The following is a 19,336-nucleotide window of genomic DNA, read 5'->3' as shown; positions in this document are numbered from 1 at the left end:
CGCCCTTCCCTCCAGCTGCGGCTCCACCTCCTATTCTCGCCGGAGCCGGGAGAGGGTCGCCGGCCTCGGCGCCCCTGCGTAAGTCGGAGGGGACGGGTGCGAGGACGGAGGGCCAGTGTGCCCAGGCTCCTGCGGACCGTCACGTAGGCCCCACCTGCGTGCTATGAGCCGAGCCACGCGGGTCCGTGCCCCTCCGCCCCAAGCCTCCCCCAGGCCCACCCTGACCCCGCAGGCCACGGGTCAGACGCGTCAGTAGCCCATTGCGCCCAGCGCTGACCGAGGCCCCCCAGCAAGGGCTCAGGGAGGAGCTACGCGGGAAGGAGCGCGAGGCCGAGGGTCCTCAGGGGCAAGGCCACAAGGAGGAGAGAGCCTCGACAGGGGACGGTGGTCGTGGCTTAGCCCGGCCGCAGCGCAGCGCTGCCCCCAAGGCTCAAGAAGGGAGTGACAGTATCCGATTTAAGCTCCAGGAAGACCCCTGACCGAAGAGCGGAAGAGTCGGAGGGTCAGGGTTGTGGCAGAGAAGCTGGACAGGAGAGGCGCAGCGTCGGGGGAGGCAGGGCGGAGGCCAACAGAGGGAGTGTCTGGGCGAGGGATGAGTGAGTGAACGAATGAGGCCAGTAAAGGAAGAGGCGCGGGCCCAGCCAAGAACAAGATGGCCAAAGAGGGGAGGAAACCGGGAGCCCCCGGCCTCAAACGGAGAGGTTCTGGGGACTGAAGACACCGCGGGTCTTTGGGGACGGGGACATGGGCGGGATCTGGTCTTGGAGGCGGGGCCCGGGCGGACCTTTTTGAGGCAGGGCTTGGATGAGGGGGCGGTTCCTGGGGTGGGCGTCTGGGAAGGCGGGCATCTTGGAGGCGGGGCCGCCGCGGGTGGGGTCCCGGGTCTTGTAGGCGGAGCCCTGGAGGCGGGTCTCTTGGAGGCGGGACGTGAGCAGGGGCCCTGAAATCTAGGAGGTGGGGCCCTGGGGCGGGCGTGCCCCCGTCCCGTTCTCTGGTCGCCCCGGCCGTTCGGGGGCGATCCCCAAGGTAGGATGGATGCAGAGGGAGGCCCTGACAGGGCCCCGCTGCCCGCGGCAAGCAGTCCCGCGTGGATCGCCACCGTCCTGGCCAAGCTACCTGCTGGCGCGGGTAGCCGGCGGCCTGCGGGGCTCTGGGAAGACGTGCCCGCCCCTGAGCCAATCACGGCGGCTGGAAAACGGCGTGCTGATTGGCCGTCCTGGGCACGTGGCCGCGAAGGCGGGGCCTGCGCCAGACCGCCCCGCCTGGATCGCTGAGAGCGGAGGGCCTGGGCGGGGCTCCGGCGGAGGCGCGGGAGGGCCCCTGGGCAGAGGAGGCGTGTATCCACTCTGGCAACTCGTCTGACCGTATTCGGCTGGACCAACTGGGCGCGTCCATCTGAGCCCCATGCCGGGAGAAGGGTGACGGCCTGGCCCCGCTTTGGGCGCGCCTGCCGGGGGACAGGTGAGAGAAGCAAGGGCGGGCGCAGGAGCCCTAGAGTGGCCCCTGACCCAGCTGCCAGTCCTCGGAGATGTCGAATGGCCGGCAGAGGGCTCCGCGGGCTCGCCAATGGCGGTGGGGCACGGCCGGGGGAGGCGCAGGAAAAAGAGCACAGAAACCACCCTTCTAAGGCACAGGCGTCTCAGAGACACCCGAGGTGCCTGGAGGTGTCTGGCGTGACCCCACCTCCCCAAGAACCTGGCCTTGGAGAGTGCAGGGAGCCCGAACACCTGGGACTGAGACCCAAGTTGAACCCTAACCCCCTCACCCCCATCAGGCCCTGCCCTGGGTCTGGGTCCGGGGTCTTAGCTTAGAGGAAGGCCACACCACAAGAGGGGCAGGGCCAAGCCCTAATGTGGGGGGCTCCAGACTTGGGGCTCATTGGCACAGGACGGGGGGTTGGGGGTAGGTGGGCACCAGCTTTGTGACCTGGGAGGGAGGAGGTGCCCAGGCCCAGTGGCTCAAGACGGGGCCGAGGCTCCCAGGCCAGCCCCCTTACTCCATACAGAAGCCTAAAGGTGGAGATCCAGCCCAGGAATCAGGAAGTGAAGCAGAGTGGGAGCTACAAAAGGGTTTATTTCCTCCAGCCGTGTGGCCACACCACGCGGCCAATGTACATTTAAGGGGGGTGGTGCAGGAGCGTCCACACCAACGCCCCCAGGAGACGTGTCCCTGAGTCAGTGCTCTGCACCCTCCCGTCCTTCCTTTTCAGCACAGTCCAGAGCAGGCAGGGTCAGAGACTAGGCTTTGACCCCAAACCCCATCCCACCCCACAGGTTCTGTGGCTTCTGCTGCACCCTGGGGGAGGGGACCACTGCTCAGGGGGTCAGAGCCCAGCCCCAGGTCAGGGGGGCGTCCTGTCCAGAAAGTCCAGATGCTCCTCCAAGGTTAGGCTGAGGTGGGGTCTGAGAGCAGGGGAACAGGCTTCCAGAAGAGGCTCCATGGAACGAGGGGACTCCTGGGATGCAAGCCCCAGCCAAGGTCCCAGTGGCAAACAGGATCTCCCTTCCAGGCCCAGGGCCCAGGGGTATTCACAAGGCCGTCTCCTTGGAGACCTTGGCCCCCAGCTGTCGGGGAGGCTTGAAGCTGAGCACCTCTCTATATGTGACACCTGGGGCAGGGTGAGAGGGACAGAGTCATGGGAGAAGGGGCCCATCACCTGTTAAGACAGCTCCACAGTGCGCACCAAGGAGGGACGCCAGTGACCAAGACGAAGCACTGGGCCCAGCTCATTGGTGCTCACGGGGACCAGCGATAAGTCCCATGAGATTCCACTTGGGGTGGGGGTGGAGAGAGGAGGCCCAGAGCGCAGGCTGTTAGTCACTGAACTAGGGGGCCCACCCGCCCCCCAAAATAACAGGGTCAGAGATCACCGCTGGGGTTCAGGCACCAGGTGGGCTCCTTTGTCCCACATGTGCAAGTCCACCTGTGTCCATCCACAGGGACTGTCCACCCTGACAGGGCTCCTGTAACCCACACCCACGGCCCCTAGGGTGGCCTTGGCTCCACAGCATGCCTCAGTGAACAGAGGACATCTGAGGAATGTAAACCAATGTGTTCACTTGAGTGGAGTTGCTCAGGGTCCCACCAGGGCACACCCCAGCTTCTGGATCCAGAACATCTATAAAGGTTTAAACAAGTGTGGGGACTTCCCTGGTGGCGCAGTGGTTGAGAATCCGCCTGCCAAGGCAGGGGACATGGGTTTGACCGCTGGTCCGGGAAGATCCCACATGCTGCAGAGCAACTAAGCCCATGCGCCACAACTATTGAGCCTGCGCTCTAGAGCCCGTGAGCCACAACTACTGAGCCCACGTGCCACAACTACTGAAGCCCGCGCGCCTAGAGCCCAAGCTCTGCAATGAGAAGCCCTCACACTGCAACGAAGAGTAGCCCCCGCTCGCCGCAACTAGAAAAAGCCCACGCGCAGCAACTAAGACCCAACAACGAAGACCCAATGCAGCCAGAAATACATAAATAAATAAATTAATTTATAAACGAGTGTGGAATTCCCACCAACCACCTGCAGCATCCAGCTTCCTCACCAGTGCTCATGTCCCCTGCACCATGCCCAGAGCAAGCCGTCCCAAAGGAAGGGGGGTGCTGCTCCGCCTCCCCTCTGAGCAGCCTGCAAAAGGACAGTTCCGCGCCACCTGCCCCAGGGTGCCCACGCTCACCTGGCCACGGGAACGCCCGTTGGGGGACCACTGGTACTCCACAAGCCCAGTTCAGGAGGGACTGTGCCTTTAGAGCAGGTGGTCTGTGTGGTTTGCACAGTACACGGCACAGTTGTATCCCTACCCCGTGGGGTGCCTCCCAGGCCCTCATCTAACCCTGGTGCGGGAGCCCATCCACACAGGGAAGGTTTGTGTGGAGAGGTCCTTGCTGTAAAGCTGGCTTTTCCCGGGGAAACAGGAGGTGATGAGTTTGCATTCCTGACCAGGGGCTCAACCACAAACAGACCACGTGTCCACCATGGTCTGTAGTAAAAGCAAAAGCTCTCACTACAGTTTGTGGCGGAGACCACAGAGAGGATCCTGTGGCCCATGGTTTTCGGTCTTCTTGTTATCTTTCTAGCAACAGAGAACTTACAAGCACAAAACACAGCACGGATAAGGGCAGAGCCCCTGCTGGGGCTCCCCGATGACCCTGAAGAATGTGGTTTGAGAAGCACAACCCGTCCAGCCCCACCCCTACCCCCCACATCCAGGACCGCGGCCCCAGGTCTGAGGCACAGCCAGGACGGGGTCTAGGACAGTGGCGACCAGTGCCACAGCTCCGTCGGCGCTAACTGCTGCCCTCAGACGTCCCTGTTCCCCCAGGCGGGTCCCGCAGCCACCGAGAGAAGACGCCTGCCATGCCGGAGTGGAGCTAGACAAGGCCCGTTCCAGCATGGGACGTCAGGGCCCCAGCAGAGGGAGGCCCGGGGACTGGGCAGGCGTCCGAGCCCAGCCTCAGGCTGAGCAGGTGCTGGGAGCCCTCAGAGATGAAGAGAGGGGCCCTTGGTCTCCAGGCCAATGCAAAGCCTGGAGATGCAGAGCACAGGTAAAGGGAGGTCTGAAGTGCTCAGTGGGGCTAGAGGGGACGGGCAAGGGGTAGTGAGGAAGGGGGAGGTGCTATGGGCTGCCTGGAGTGGACCTCATCCTGCTGGCAGGACGAGAGGGGAGTGCAGCTGTCTAGGTAGGAGGGGTCCTGAAAGGGGCACACAGGCCAGAAGATTCAAGAGGTATGAGCAGAGGCCTGGGGGAGTGGGTGCTGAGGGCCTCCAGGGTAGCCCGGCCTCTGGCCTAGACATGGGGAGGCACGCTGGCAGGCCTGGGGGCCGGGAGAGGCCAAGTGCTCAGGTGGCCTTGGCCCGGAAGCCCAGCTGCCCCGACCTCCACTGTGTTCCTCACCTAACCTGCATCCCAGGGTGGGGGGACCCAGGACTCTGAGCCCTGGCCACCTGCACGGGGCTGGTGGGGTCCAGCCACAGGCCCTGCCCAGAGCCCCCCACTCACGCTTCCACTCGTCCAGCATGCGGTCCACGTCATCAAAGGATTCATCGTACTTTTGGGCCTTGGGCTCGTCCTCTGTGTCGTGCAGCGACTCGAAGTAGGGGTGGGTCAGCGCCTTGGCCGCCGTCACCCGCCGCTCCGCATCCAGCACCAGCATTTTCTCCAGGAGGTTCACGGCTGGGGGAAGGGCGGATCAGGCCAGGCCGAGGGGAGGGTCCCAGGCCCCAGTACCCATGTCACTGACCCCATGCCCACCGCAGTCCCACCCTACCCAGAGGGCTCGCATTGGTCAGGATGGAGGCAAAATCCTTTTTCTCTAGCTCAGGGAGGCCCTTCATGTAGTTCTGAGCCTGTGTGGGAAGAAAGGGTGAGGCGCCGGCCCCCAGGCCCAGACCCAGGCCTCCAGCTCACGCCCGGCTCCCGACTGACCTCGGCACTCTGCAGCCTCTGCACGAACTCAGGGGGAGGCGTCCCTGTCACCTTCATGATCTCCTTCAGCTGGTCTAGGTCTTGGCTGAGGTCAGGAGCACAGTGCAGGGCCAGAGAGCAGAGCTCACCTACCCACCCAGCCTGGGCAGTGTGCCTGGCCTGCTCCCCGCAGGTGTAGGGCAAGCCTCCCCCGCACCCGGCTCCAAGTGTAGGATACGGTCGCTGCCTTTGAAGAGCGTCTTCCCTGTGATCATCTCAGCCATGATGCAGCCCACTGACCAGATGTCCACTGAGACAGAAGCCCCTCCATCAGGGCCCTGTGGGCTGGGGAGGGGGGCACACACAGACGCGGGAGTGGGGGCAGTGGAGGGGGGCATGGGCCCAGGAGCCATCGAGCCTACCACGCCCTGCCCAGCCCCGGCCCAGCTCAGCAGCCTCCCCGCAGAGCAGCTCGGGCAGGGGCGGGCTAGGAAGCTGGTGCCGCGGGGCCGCATCTCCGGGCAGCTCCTCACCCGTCTGTGTGTAGTGCATCCAATTCAAGATGACCTCAGGCGCCCGGTACCACCGGGTCACCACGTATCCAGTCATCTCGCTATCTGCCTGCCGGGCCAGGCCAAAGTCCAGGATCTACAGCCAGAATCAGAAGGTAGGGCAAAGCAGTCCCTGGGGAGTGGGTGGGCCAGCAGTGGTCCAGAAGACCCCAAGGGGACTGGGCACACCGGGGCCTCGTGCCAACCCTCTGGGGCCCGAGGTCGCAGCCAGGTACCCCTAAGCCTCCCTGCGGGTTCCTCCCCACAGCCAGTGCACCCAGCCCAACCGACCATGCCTGCCCCTGACCCTTAGAACAGGCACCCCAGGGGGCTCTCCTGCCCCTGCTCCTCCACTCCCTGCGAACCGCCGGGCCCTAGCCAGCGATTTTGGGAAGGCCTGCTCAGCCCTGCCCTGGCTCAGGCACGGGGAGCTGGGGACACCACCCGCCCTTCCCCTCAAGCAGGTATGGGAGTGTGCCCCGTGCCACCTCACCCAGTGCCTCCCCAGGGCCCATCTGCCCATCAGCTGCTCGGCCACTGCCTGGATGGCTGTGGTCTGTCCCTCCGCCCGGGCCTGGGCCAGTCCACCTCCAGGCCTGAGGGCCAAGGGGCCGGCGGGCCAATGGGCAGGTGTTGGGGGGGCCCCGAGCCCCCAACCCCACACACACCTTCAGCTCACAGTCCTCGTTCACGGCCAGGTTGCCGGGCTTCAGGTCCTGGGAACAGAAGAAAGGTGGCCGTGCAGCCCCGCCCACCAGGGCGCAAGCGCCCGGGCCCGGGCAGCTACTGAATGTGCGAGCATCGGGCTAGGCCGGGCCACCCCGCAGCCCTTCCAGGAAGGGTGGAGGTGCACAGCCCCCAGGCTGTGTGCAGGCAGGGTGCCCCCTGGCGGGTGAGACAGGAAGCTCCGAAGGTGGAGCCCCTCGCGCGCCCACCGCCAGGGGAAGCGCCCACCGTGGCCAGGACTCACCCTGTGGATGATGCCAGCAGCGTGAATGTACTGTGGGGACACAGAGGGGTCAGCAGCGGTCAGTGCGCAGGAACGTCAGAGCCCTGGCCCCGCCTAGGGGGACCCCACCCACTCTGGCGGCCCCCCCACGTCCCCACCTTCAGCCCCTTGAGCATCTGGTAGACGAGGAACTGGATTCGGTCCTCACTCAGCTTCTCGTGCTTCATGAGCTTCCCCAGGTCGGTGCCCATGAACGGCATCACCAGGTAACTGCGGGGTAAGGGAGGGGCCAGACAGCCAGGGTCACGCCCGTGGGCCTGGGCTCAGGCCCTGGAAGACCCTGTCACCCCGCAGCACCCGGTCCCCACCTCCCACAGCACTGCACTGGGCTCTACCCTCCGGCCACCCACCGGGCCCTGCGATGCCAGGCAGGTCGGACTGTGCTTTGGGGACTCCTGAAGGGTGGCCTAGGGGCTGGGAGACCGAGGCTCATAGGCAGGGGAGGGGGCGAGAGAAAGGAGGGAAGTGCCTGCGGGCAGGGGTGTGACAGCAGGACATCTGGGTCAGAGGGGCAGGCTGGGCAGGTGGACGGAGACACCTGGACGGGTGCTTAGCACCCCGCCAGGACACCCTGCCAGCATGAGTCCTTGACCTCTGCCAGGTCAGGCAACGAGGAGCCTGTCCTGCCCCGCCCTTCCAGGGCCAGGCCCCTGGCTCTCGGCCAACAGCAGTGTGAGGCCAGGGGTGGCCACCCGGGCAGGCGCAGGGCAGCACTGGGTCCCCCCTGCCCGCCAGCAAAGGTCAGCAGCTCCAGTTACAGGCCACACCCTTAGCGCCAAGCTTCCAGAGCACGGGACCCACTAACAAACGCTCAGGTACAAGGCTCACACCTCCAGCACTGGAGGAGGAGGCCCAGATCCACCCAGTGGTACCAGCACCGTGGGTCCCCGGGGCATGCGGCAGGGGGTGGACGGTGGTGTGGTGAGCGGGTGGGCAGTGTGCACCTGACCCCCATCCAGGCTGCAAGGCAAGGCCTGCCTCAAGCGGCCCACCTGCCAACCCCACACCTGAAGCAGACACCCAAGAGCCACCCGACACCACCTGCTCTGCCCGGCCAGCCCCAGGCCGGCACTCACAAGTCTGTGAAATCATCCAGGGTCTCATTGGGTGTGAACACATCCAGCAGCCCAATTACCTGGGGAGGAGGCCAGAGCACCAGGTGGGCTGGGGACACAGATACAGCGGAGGGCACACCCTGCTCTGGGCAGGAAAGGCCCCTGCAGCTGTCCTGGTCTCCCCCCGCTGCCCACAGGGCCCAGCTCTGCCCACTGGCAGCTCAACCCTGCCCTGGCACACATGCCCATAAACAAGGGCTATTTTTGGATGGTGACAGCCGGGGTCCTTTGGGGGAGGGGCAGCCCCAAGTCTGGGTCAGCTCCCAGCCATCCAAGGAGCTCCAGCCCCTTGGCCCTTCCTCCCACTCTTCCTATCCCCACTGAAGACCCAGGAACAGTGTGGGGACAGCCAGTATCTAGCAGGCCCTTCCAGGGGCCATGCCTCTGCCAGAGAAGTCCAGGCAAGCAGCACTATGACCAAACCGACAGCCAGACCCGGCCCCGCAGCCCTCTGGTCGGGGGTGATGGACAGCAGACAGGTAATGTGACAACTGGCACCTGGGGCTTCTGGTGACAGGGCCTCCAGGGACCCCAGGAGGCCTGCACATCAGAGTGGCTGGAGGGACAGGTGGATGTGCTGGCAGGGGGACACCTGGCAGAGGTTATGCGAATGGTGGCCGGGCAGGAGGCAGAACACTCGGAGCGCTTGAGGAATACGGGGAGAGAGGCCAGGTGGCCGAGGACCAGGCCAGGGAGCAGCCAAAAAGCAGCCGAAGAAAACCCAAGCACGCCCTCGACACCAGGTGAAGGCTTGCTTTAATCCTAGGAGCCACAGCGGAAGAGTTTAAATCGGTGTGATGCTGAATGTGTCCCCTGGCTGCTATACGGAGACAAACCGGAGTGAGGTGAGAGTGGACACTAGGTGGAGGGACAGCTAGATGACCAACGCAGCCACCAGGGCCAGAGACATGGGCGGGCGGGAGGAGGGAACAGTGGGACGTCCAGAGAGAGGCCTGGAGGCAGGTGAGGCCCGGGCATCGGGAGGAGGATTTAGCAAGAATCCCGGAAGTTAAACGGGGTCCACCAGGTTGGTGGAGGCTTCTGGGCCTCCGCAGCGCAGAGGGCAGCCTGGACTGGGGGGAGGGGGAGGAGGCCTGAAGCGGGCACAGAAAGGGCAGGACTGGGACCTCAGCCTCTCAGAGCCTACTTCCTCCAGAAAAAGGGGTTTATGAAAGGCAGCGCTGGAGGGAGGCGGCGGCACCCGGCCGCTGAGGGGTTGCTGAGGCTCAGGAGGCGGAGTGGGGTCAGGAGAGGGGCTGGAGGAGGGGGGTCGGGTGGGGCGGCAAGGGGATGCCCGCGAGAGGCTAAGTGCCGCTTCCAGGAAAACCGCTCCTCCCACTTGAGGTCCCCTCTCACCTCGGGGCTCCTGGCTGGAGGCAGGGTTTGGAGTGAGACCTGGAGGATCCCCTCGGCCTGGGCAAGTGGCCGTCCCCTGACCAGACCCTGGGCCGAGGAGCCAGATGCGGCTCCGGGAAGACGCCAAAGAGCTAAGTCCTTCCCGGGACTGGCCCAGGCGGAGCGGACTAGACCCCGGGGAAGCAGCTCTCTTAGCACGAGGCGGGGCTCGGCCCTCACCACTGTGACCCCCCCACCCCCGGGGACACTGCCTGACCCCTCGCCTCCGCCCGCCCCGCCACCCAGGGGAGCAGCCCAGGGGCTGGGTAGAAAGGACCGGGTCTTCGGGGCAGGATTTGGGGGGAGGAGGGAGATGAGCAGAGGTGAGGTGATGGACGCCGAGCCCGGAGCTGGGGGCTGCGCGACTCACGTTCTCATGGCGCATGTGCTTGAGCAGGCGCAGCTCGCGGTAGGCGCGCTTGGCGAACAGCTCGGACTGGAAGGGCCGGTACAGCTTCTTTATGGCCACTTTGGCGCCCGTGCGGCTGTCCACCGCCGAGCTGCGGGGCGCACCGCTTAGCGGGAGGCCCGGGCCACCCCGCCCCCGGCCACCCCGCCCGGCCTGTGCTCACCACACGGCGCCATAGGCGCCCGAGCCCACGGGCTGCAGGTCCTGGTACACGGCGCGCACCTCCCAGGCCGTCTTGGTCACCTCCTGGCGGTAAAAGCCCTTGCGGGCGAGCTGCGGAGAGCTCATGGCTGGCCGGGCACCGCCCCCGCCGCGGACCCCGCGGGCGCTTCGCCTCGAGGGCCGGGGACCCGGGATCCGTGAGACGACCTGGCGCGCACCCCGGGCCACTGCGCGGGCAGAGCCGGCTCCGCGCCGCCGCCGGGGCACCCTGCTGCCGGCTTTCGCGTCCGGGCTCTCCGGAGCCGCCGACCCCGGCCCGAGCCCAGCCCCCGCCCGGGTAGCGCGCGGCCCCTCCCCTGCGGGCGGACCAACCGGCCCCCGGGCCGCGCGCACGTGACGCCCCTTCCGCCCTTCGGCCCCTCCGGAAACTTGAGGCGGCGGCCGCCGCCGGGGAGGCCGAAGGCTGGGGGAGGGGAGCGCCGCCCCGCAGCTCTGTCCCAGCCTAGACCCAGACGCGGCGCCCGAGACCCCGGCCCGCCTCCGCACTCCGCACTCGGGATGAACTACGCGGACCCGAGCGGAGGCTGTGTCAGCGGGGCGCCGTGGGGCTCGCGCCTCCTCCTCACGACCGCGCCCCCAGGGCGCTGGCCCGTCCTGGCAGCCTGAGCTTGTCCACTGCTACCCCCAACCGCAAACCACTGTCCACCAGCCCCGCCCACTTCCAACTCCCCGCCCCCAGGACGCCCTCACCCTGGGGCTGACCCATCCACCCCCCAGTACGGGGTTCCCCGGCCCCTATCTTGCCTCCATCCCCCTCTCCCAGTGAAGAAGTTGATTCTGTCTCCCAAACTCAGGCTGCCTCCCAAGCCGGAAGCAGAGAGGGTGGGCTTTGTAGGTCCCCCTGGGCCCCTGTGCTCTGAAGGCTGCTCCTCGCTGCCCCCGTCTGGGTGGAGACTGCTCCAGAGATTTGCTCGTCCCTCTGCCTGTCCCACCCCTGCCCAGCGGAGGCCCTCAGGTTTGCTCTTCAAAGCCCAGCCCGAGCCTCTCCACTCTCTCCAGGGAGGTGTGCCTGACCCCAGGGGTGAAGGGGGGCCCTACTGGGGCTCTCTCGGTGGGTGCCCCCTTACCCTTAGGTGGGGGCATCATCATTTCATGGGTCTGGCCCCATCCTGGACCAGATGCCGCTGGACGACAGAGCCCCCAGCCCCGTGGCCCAGACCTGAGAGTGGGGTAATAAGATCCCCAGGGCCCCCTGCCCCGCCCTCTGTGCCCTGTGCCATGAATCAGCAGCTCAGCAGCTCCGGCCTGGCCAGAGCAGCTTTACAGCTGGGCTGCGCGGTGATCTGATCAGGGTGCTGAGGAGTTGCAGGCTTGTCAGTGGGGGCAGCCTGCTGTCACTGGAGCCACAACCGCCCATCCCCGTGCCCTTCATGCCCTGAGCTGCCTGTGGCACTCCACCTGTCTCCTCCAGGAAGCCCCCTGCTGGCCTCCTTACTCCCTGTGATGGGGTCCAGGGGTCCAGAAGGGTCCTGCATCAGGCCAGACTCCCAGATGGGGCATGTCCCAGTTCTGCTCCCATCCCCGCCCCCCCCCCCCACAGGACTTGGCCCAGCCTGGTCTCCAGGGGTTCTCCGAGACCTGAGGACCAGCACCCACACTGACCAGGCCTCTGCAGGCCCAGCTCCCAGATGATCCCCACCCCCACCCCCAGGGCCTAGGGCAAAGGCATAGAAGGTCCCTATCCTGGGGATACCCTGCCTTCCCAGCCTGAGCTGCAGTGAGCAGCAGGGGCTGGTAGCTCAGTGTGTGTCCCGAAGGCTGAAGCAGCCCTCTTTCCCCTTAACCAGGAAGGAAAGGAAAGCTGTCTCCCTGACCCTGGGGAAGGGCAGGCCTTTGCTCCCAGAGACCTCAACAGCCCCCACCCGTGTCCTCCCTGACCACTGAGTGAAGGGGCAGGTCTGGATCTGGGCCAGATCCTGCCCAATGAACCTCTGAGGGCAGCGGGTTGATTGCTGGTGGACATCACGCCCTGTCCAACTCAGATCCCACTGGCCCTCAGGGAGCAGGGAGGGTGAAGATGGCTGCTCTGACCAGGGACCAGGGGGATATGGCCACCCTCTCCAGGCAGTGGGGGCAGCGGGGGAGCAGGACCTAGAGCCGGAGACACAAGCCGAGTGAGAGGGGAACTTTATTGCGAAACCCTGGGGCAGGCACTTGGCATTCAGACCTCCCTGGTCCTGCAAGGTGAGAGGTCACCACCTGACAGACGCCCCTTGATGGAGGACCCACACCTCCCACACGCCTGGAGCAGGGCCCTGTCCCAGAGGTCGCTAGGTCAGCTCCACTCTGGAAGGTGGGAAGAGGACAAGGGCTGACCCACAGACTTGAGCACCCCAGCGCCGGGCTGCAGGGCCAGAGGGTGGGCAGAGGTAGAGTGGGCAGAGATTTCTTCATCAGCTCTGGCCAAGGTCCAGGATCCGGGTCCACATCGGCGTGTGTGTCCTCAAGGCTGGAGGCCCCCATGCCTGCCAGTCCCCCAGCTGGCACGGTGCCCTCATGCCTCAGAACCCTGCTGCAGCCCTCACACCCAAGGAGCAGGGGGCTTTTGCTCACATGGCTGCCCACGGCCACCTGAGCCCCTTGCATGCTGCCCAGCAGGATCTCAGCAATGCCCCCTCCCCACCCACACCAGGAACTGAGGGGAGGGGAGGCAACAGTAGAGCCACCCCAACTTGGGCCTCCTGCTGGTCATGGCCACTGGCCCTCAGGTGCCCTCAGGTTCACATGCGCCTGCATCTGCTTTGACATGTGAATTCCAGGAGCATATATGTGCCACACAGCATAGGTGAACACATGGCTCCAGGCAGCTGTCCGCACTCTGCCACCCCCATGGAAGATCCTTTGAGTCTCAGCACTTTCCAGGGTAGCCCCCACTTCCAGGCTGAGCAGCTCTGACCATCGAGACCCCTTCCTTTGTCTCCAGGAGGCTCCGGCCCCAAGGCACCACCCCCCACAGACAGCCCTCTGCGAGCCAGGAGATCTGGAAACAGACACACTCCCCAGGGGGGAGCTCTTATGGCACCCAGGTCCCCCATAGCGAGGTCCCAATAGAGACCCAGGTTGCTGGGAGGGGGTAGGAGGACCAAGGAAGTCCAGGATGCTCTATCCAGACTCCTACACCCATGGCTCACACACGTGCAGGCTTCCCACAAGGAGCGGCGTGTAGACAAGGGTCCCAGGCCAGGGGTGGGCACTGCTGGCCGCAGTGGTGTTGGGAGGTGCCCCTCGTGGAAGTCTGGCAGGCCGAGGAGGGAGGGCAGGCAGGCTCAGGCCCCTCCTCGGGTCCGAGTGCAGCTGGCGAGCCGCATTCCCCTCACTGCTTAACATCCAGGCTGCCAGGCGGCTGCGGTGGCTCTGGGGGCTTGAAGCTGAGGACTTCCTGGTAGGTGAGCTCTGCGAGAGGAGGGTGAAGGGTGAGCTCAGGCCTTCAGCAGCCCAGGCCCACCACCCTCTGAGAGCAGCCTCGGCCCATGGGCCCCTTCCTGGGCCTGCCCCGTGCTGCCCCCAAGCCTCTGCTGGACACACCCAACCCCAGCTCTACCTGCCCCCCACTAGAGCGGGGCTGGGGGGCCGTGTTGTTGCCTCGCTCAGACCACTCTCAAGAGGAACTGGAGCACTTCCTGCAGAAAACAGGCAGCGCCCAGCCTCTGGGGGATGCAGCCCTCAGGCCCACCCTTCCACTCCTCCACCGTGCGCTCCTTGGCCTCAACGCTTTCGTCGTAGGGCTCGGCCTCGGGCTCATCCTCGGGGTCGTGGTACTGGCTGAAGTAGGCGTGGGCCAGGGCCTCGGCTGCACTGACCCTCTGGTCGCTGTCCAGCACCAGCATCCGTCCCAGGAGGTCCACAGCTGCCGAGGGGCGGGGTGCGGGGGTGGTCAGCTCCACAGCCAGGGCTAGACGTGGAGCCCAGCCCGGACCTAGGCGCCATCCTCACCCAGGGGGTTGGCTCCATGGAAGATGCTCCTGAGGTCCTTCTGGGGCATGTGGGGCAGGGACTGGATGTAGGTCCGGGCCTAGGAGCACAGCGGAAGGGCGTGAGGGGGCTGTTCAACGCCCGCCTCCCGTGGCCCTAAGCCAGGCAGAGGCTTGCCAGGAGAAGCCCCCAGACTCAGTCACTCCAGCAGGCCTGGGCAAGGGCATGCGCGGACCAGAGACCTCCCCACTCTGGATGTGGCGGCTCCAGCACCTTGCCTGGCCCTACGTGCCTGCAGGTCACAGGCCTGGTGCCACTCCACTGTGCATGGCCGGGACACTGCAGGCGCCAAGGTTTTACCCTCACTGTCCCTCATGCCCGGAATGTCTCCGCAGTTCACCTGTTTCCCCCTGAAGGGGTCAGCGCCTGCCTTGGGGTCTATTCCACTGTGACCCATGCTCCCCCGTGGTGCCCCATCTATTCCCACAGCGCCCCTTCCTCCAGAGTGCGGGCGGGGGAGTGGTTGGTCAGCAGAGGGGGCTGGTGACCGATGACTCACATGTTCTGAGGATATCTTTGCCAGAACCTCAGGGCTGGGTGTGCCCACCACCTCCATGATGCGCTTCAGCTGGTCGATGTCTGCCTGGCTCAGGAAATGCCCAACGGCCAAGCATGGACTCTCCCCGGGACCCCAAACCCCAGACGTTGGGTCACTGCCCAGAACCTGCTCTCCTGCCGCTGGGGACAGTGAGCCCAAGGTGGCACGGAGTGGGGCAGAGCCCACCCCCCTCGACCCCCACCGCGCAGCAGCAGACCCTGGCTCACCCCTAACCTGCGCCAAGGATACAGTCATTTCCTGGGAAGAGGGCCTTTCCCTGGAGCAGCTCGGCCATGATGCAGCCCACAGACCAGATGTCCACTGTGGGAGGAGGCGTCTCCATCAGTCTGCCCACCCCAAGTCCCTCCTCAGAGAGCCGGGGGCTGGCTGCACTGCGCCAGCCCAGTGGCCCTGCGCTCACGCTCAGGCCCAAAGCCAGCAGCCCCTCCTCTCTAGACACAACCCTGGGCAGGGGGAAGCGTCAGCCCAGGACCCACCGTGCTCTGCCTTTCTGAAGGTCTGTTTGTGAACGCAGGTCCCACACCTGGCCTGCCCCCCGGGGTCCTTGGCCTCTGGGCCCCGGCCCCACCCCCTCCCCAGGCCCGCCGGCCCCACGGGGCGGCCCCACGCGGGCTGACGTCACCTGTCTGGTTGTAGTGCATCCAGTTCAGCATGATCTCAGGGGCCCGGTACCAGCGCGTGGCCACGTAGCCAGTCATCTCCTCGTCCGCCTGGCGCGCGAGACCGAAGTCCAGGATCTAGAGGCACCCCCAGGCTTGTCAGCGCCTCCGGGGCTCCGCCTCCCCGCCGGCCGACCCGCCAGCCCCTCCCCCAGCCGCTCACCCGCAGCTCGCAGTCCTCGTTCACAGCCAAGTTGCTGGGCTTCAGGTCCTGCAGGGCGGGCGCGGCGTGAGCGCAGGCAAAGCCGCCGCCGCAGGAGCCCCACGCGCCCCCCCTCGCGCGCGGCACCTACCCGGTGGATGATCCCCGCCGAGTGGATGTACTGCGAGGGGGAGACGGCGGGGGCGTCAGGTTCTGCCCCCTGCGCCCCCGCCCGCCCCCCGCTTCCGCGCCCACCTTCAGCCCGCGCAGCAGCTGGTACACGAGGAACTGAACGTGCTCGTCGCTCAGCGCCTGGCACTTGACGATGTTGTTCAGGTCGGCGCCCATCAGCGTGGTCACCAGGTACCTGGGTAGCGGCACAGATCAGCACAGAGTCCCCACCCCGACCCCGCGCCCTCCCCGCCACGGCCGCTCACACTTCGCTGAAGTCCTCGAGGGAGGTGGCCGGCGTGAACACGTCCAGCAGCCCGATGACCTGGGTGCAGAGGGCAGTCAGGGCTCGGCGGCCCGCGGGCGCCCCGACCCCCGGCCCGGCCGCCCCCGGCTCACGTTCTCGTGCTTCAGGTGCTTGAGCAGCCGCAGCTCGCGGTACGTCCTCCGCGCGTGGATCAGCGACTGGAAGGGGCGCGACAGCTTCTTCACCGCCACCCTCTGGCGCAGCCGCGTGTCATAGGCCGAGCTGCAAGGCGGCCTGTGAGGCCGAGCCTCCATCGCGCGGTCCCCACAGGCCAGAAGGCCTCCGGCACCAGGAGGCAGTCTGAACACTCCCTCCAAGCCTCTCCCCTCCCTCCTGGGGTCCTGCACCTTCCTCCAGAGTCAGCTCACCCTCCACCCTGCCCTCTGACCCCCAGCCTTCCCAGCCCACCTGGCAGCCCAGGGCAGGACCTGGATTTCTCCTGTCTCCTGGCCCCAGTGACTCTTGCCCCCAGCTCAGGGTGGAAATAACAGCCCAGGGAAACAGCCAGCAGCAGACAGCAGGCAGTCCTCCAGCTCCCCCATAGGCCAGGGGGTCTGGGAGGCCCCCTGAGGGGGTTCCAGAGTCACCTCCAAAGCCCCCATATATTCAAAATATGGAGGAAAACCTGACCAAAGGGGTTTATTCCATCATTGTTTTTCACAACGAGAAACTGGACAGTAGGAAATACCCAGCAGAGGGTGGTGCCTGGACCCACAGAACATCTCCCCTCGTGCAACCCCACTCCCCTGAGGTCCAGACCCGCAAGCCCCACACGCAGCTACTCTTCACAGGAGATGCCACACTCACGGGCATCATCCTCAAACACAAGTGGCCGGGTCGTCCAGTGGCCCCACTGCCCCTCGGGAAGGGATGCCTTCGCCCAGTGTTCCCTCTGGCTGCTGCTCGCCCCTTCCCTCCCACTTGATCTCCCGTCTCCAGGATCCAGCCTCCCTCCAGAGTGGGTGGAGCCTCAGCCCACCTCCCACGCCCACGCGGCCCAGGGAGCAGCTCCTGCAGGACCTGGGGTGCTCGTGGGCCCAGGCGGTGGTGGAGGAAAGCCCCTCCCCCATCCAAGCCACTGCTGGGGTGGGAAGTAGGGGAGTGGCTCTTCACTTCACGGGGTGTGCGCGCGCGCGCGTGTGTGTGTGTGTGCACGCGCGCTTATGCGCGCGCAGCAGATCCTTTTGTGTCTGCACAGTCAACAAAGGACTGTGGGAATTGGCAGCGGGTCACCAGCTTCCTCAGACATCAGAGGAGGGAGGGAGCCCATCACCGGCATGGGGGCCCTGCAGAGCTAAGTGGTGGAGAGAGACCTCCCCTGGGGAGCCTGACTATCCCTAGGAGTTCCCAGAAGGCACTTCCAGCAAGGGCTCTGTCAGATCCCCCGGGGACCACTCACACATTGGCCCACACCCTCTTCCTGCCCTTGTGGTCTTAGAGATGAAGATAGAGGCCTGTGGCTGGAATGGCTGGAATGGCCTGAGGTTCCTGATGGCTGGCCAGTGGCAGAGTGAGATCTGAGGCCCAGGGGACCCCAAACCCCTGCTCCAGGCTCCAGTGCTGGGCCTTGGAAGAGGGTCTGAGAAGTCCCACTCCTAACCTTCTGCAGGATCCTGGAGCAACACCCTGCCCCCAGGGGCCCTGCCTCCCCACACCCATGACCCCGCAGTCACCTGACACTTCACGGGTTCTGGATTCTGGGGGGGCACCTCTCAACATCCACACCCACAATCAGGCTCACTGTCAACACTGCAACTGCAACCTGGACTGTCCACAAGCCCCTTGCCACCCAAAGCCCCCTCCAGCCTCCACCCCACCAGGTCCAGAGGCCTCCCCCGTCCCCACCCTCCCTCCTGTCTGGGCTCCAGGGCCTAACTGCAGGCTGTGGTGTGAGCTCTCTTGGTTGGGGCAAAAATGGGGTGGGGGTAGACGCCCCCTAGGGGGGATGGTAGGCGTCTCTGATCAGGCCTAAGCCCCATTCGGAGTCTGAGATCCCTTGGAAAATGGGGTTAGTGGACTGGACCCACGGGGGAGCTTGAGGTCGTTCTCAGGTGAGGGGTTTTGCCCCCCACCCCCCAATCTGGGCTCTTCTTTTTCAAACGGAACTACCCACCCTGGGGCGGGGGTATCTGCCAGAGCCCAGGGCTGCCTGGACCTTGACCGGGGGCACCCCAGATGCATGCTCAGACATCCAGGGGCCCGGGAGACCTGCCCGCCCTTTCGCCAGCTGTGACGCCGCAGGATTCGGGCCTGGAGGGGGACACTCCGGGTTCGAGGGGCGGGAGGACGACCCCTCTCCCGCCGGGGAGAGGCTCGGGTAGGAAAGTTTCCCTCACGCCCCCACCCCCCATTCATTCCTCGGATCCGCGTAAGGCCCGGGGGCGGAGGCAGGGCGAGCCCCTCCCCACGCCGGGAACCCCGCACGGGCGGGGAGGGGGCGCGCGCTCAGTCCCCCCGCCCTTGCCCCGCCCCGCCCCTACCAGACGGAGCCGTAGGCGCCCGAGCCCACCGGGCGCAGCCCTTGCAGCCGCTGCGGCACCTCCCACACCGTCTTGTTCAGCTCCTGCCGGTAGAAGCCGGCGCGCGGGCCCGACATGTCCGGAGCGGCCGCAGCTCGGCCCGCGCCCCGCCCCGCGCCCCCCGCCCCGCGGAGCCCGAGCCGGAGGCCGGAGGCGGAGCAGAGCGGGGCGGGGCCGGGGAGGGGGTTCCCGCAGAGGAACGCGCGGCTTCCTGCCCCTCCGAGGCGGCGGCCGAGCGGAAACCGGCCTTCCCGGGGCGGGGTGGGGGATGCCGCGGAACGACTTACCGCCCACCTCCCGGGGTCCACGCACTTCCCCAATATCCGCCGCGTGGGTCCTCGGCGCGGCACTGCCCGGACCAAGGCCGCCACCACCTCTCAGGACTCCGCTCCCCGCACCCTCCCCTGCTGGCACAGATGCCGGCACCTCCCCGCTGTCCACCTCCCGTCCCCGCACCCCGCCATCCGCCTAGTCCGGGTCCTGCGTTTAACGCCCCTTCAACCTGCTCTGGTCCGTGCATCCCTTCTCTCCTCTCACCTGCTCCGGGCCCTGCACCTCTTCCCCCAGCGTGTTCCCACAGAAATGAAGATAGAATCCTCTAAATCAAAGAAGCCAGGGACAAACCATGGGAGGTATTTTTTATCAGAAGAGAATATACCCCCTAATAAAAGCTAGGCATTCGGTTGGATAGGGCCCGTCCGCCGTGGGCAGATGGAAGTGCCTTGGATCCTGGGTCAGCCTGGCTTCCCTCCCCCGTGGAGGCCATCCGGCCTTGGCGGTGTGCTTCGCTTCCCGGTAACCCTTCCACAGTCTGATGTGGCATCCTGCACGGGCTGGCTCCAGGGCTGGGCCCAGCTGCCCCTTGGGAGAAGCGTGACTGCTGGGCCAGGCCCAGAGACCAGCCCTC

The 19,336-nt window shown here is 66.0% G+C and overlaps 2 protein-coding genes and 1 long non-coding RNA gene across 9 annotated transcripts; 1 reads left to right on the top strand and 2 right to left on the bottom strand.

Moving 5' to 3' along the window:
- The first annotated feature begins 4 nt into the window (after positions 1–4).
- Positions 5–3,495, top strand: LOC309640963. The gene is made up of 2 exons (XR_014252465.1): positions 5–78; positions 3,190–3,495. It is a non-coding gene; the product is annotated as an uncharacterized lncRNA (long non-coding RNA).
- On the bottom strand, positions 2,054–11,621 carry MAPK12 (mitogen-activated protein kinase 12). 4 transcript variants are annotated; one of them, XM_082420462.1, is made up of 12 exons: positions 10,042–11,290; positions 9,840–9,969; positions 8,036–8,094; positions 7,058–7,169; positions 6,921–6,950; positions 6,619–6,666; positions 5,933–6,047; positions 5,638–5,709; positions 5,421–5,500; positions 5,263–5,341; positions 4,995–5,168; positions 2,054–2,608 (listed from the first exon to the last, which is right to left on the bottom strand). In XM_082420462.1, exons 1-12 carry the CDS (start codon positions 10,164–10,166, stop codon positions 2,529–2,531), a joined length of 1,104 nt encoding a protein of 367 aa, XP_082276588.1. In that variant the 5' UTR covers positions 10,167–11,290; the 3' UTR covers positions 2,054–2,528. The 4 variants fall into 4 exon arrangements, with proteins under 4 accessions (XP_082276588.1, XP_082276587.1, XP_082276586.1 ...); XM_082420461.1 differs by lacking the exon at positions 2,054–2,608 and adding an exon at positions 3,469–4,520 and having other exon boundaries at positions 5,421–5,494; positions 10,042–11,558; XM_082420460.1 differs by lacking the exon at positions 2,054–2,608 and adding an exon at positions 3,469–4,520 and having other exon boundaries at positions 10,042–11,318.
- Positions 11,622–12,210: 589 nt separating this feature from the next.
- On the bottom strand, positions 12,211–18,655 carry MAPK11 (mitogen-activated protein kinase 11). 4 transcript variants are annotated; one of them, XM_082420454.1, is made up of 12 exons: positions 18,391–18,649; positions 16,003–16,132; positions 15,870–15,928; positions 15,688–15,799; positions 15,584–15,613; positions 15,454–15,501; positions 15,254–15,368; positions 14,860–14,931; positions 14,572–14,651; positions 14,034–14,112; positions 13,774–13,947; positions 13,268–13,493 (listed from the first exon to the last, which is right to left on the bottom strand). In XM_082420454.1, exons 1-12 carry the CDS (start codon positions 18,504–18,506, stop codon positions 13,414–13,416), a joined length of 1,095 nt encoding a protein of 364 aa, XP_082276580.1. In that variant the 5' UTR covers positions 18,507–18,649; the 3' UTR covers positions 13,268–13,413. The 4 variants fall into 4 exon arrangements, with proteins under 4 accessions (XP_082276577.1, XP_082276578.1, XP_082276580.1 ...); XM_082420451.1 differs by lacking the exon at positions 14,034–14,112 and having other exon boundaries at positions 12,211–13,493; positions 16,003–16,144; positions 18,391–18,652; XM_082420452.1 differs by lacking the exon at positions 14,034–14,112 and having other exon boundaries at positions 12,211–13,493; positions 18,391–18,650.
- Positions 18,656–19,336: the final 681 nt, after the last annotated feature.

This window comes from Balaenoptera physalus (genome assembly GCF_965194825.1).
Source record: "Balaenoptera physalus genome assembly, chromosome: 13".
Taxonomy (NCBI): domain Eukaryota; kingdom Metazoa; phylum Chordata; class Mammalia; order Artiodactyla; family Balaenopteridae; genus Balaenoptera; species Balaenoptera physalus.
The sequence above is the reverse complement of the archived record's forward strand: the minus strand, read 5'-3'. Positions and strand labels throughout refer to the sequence as shown.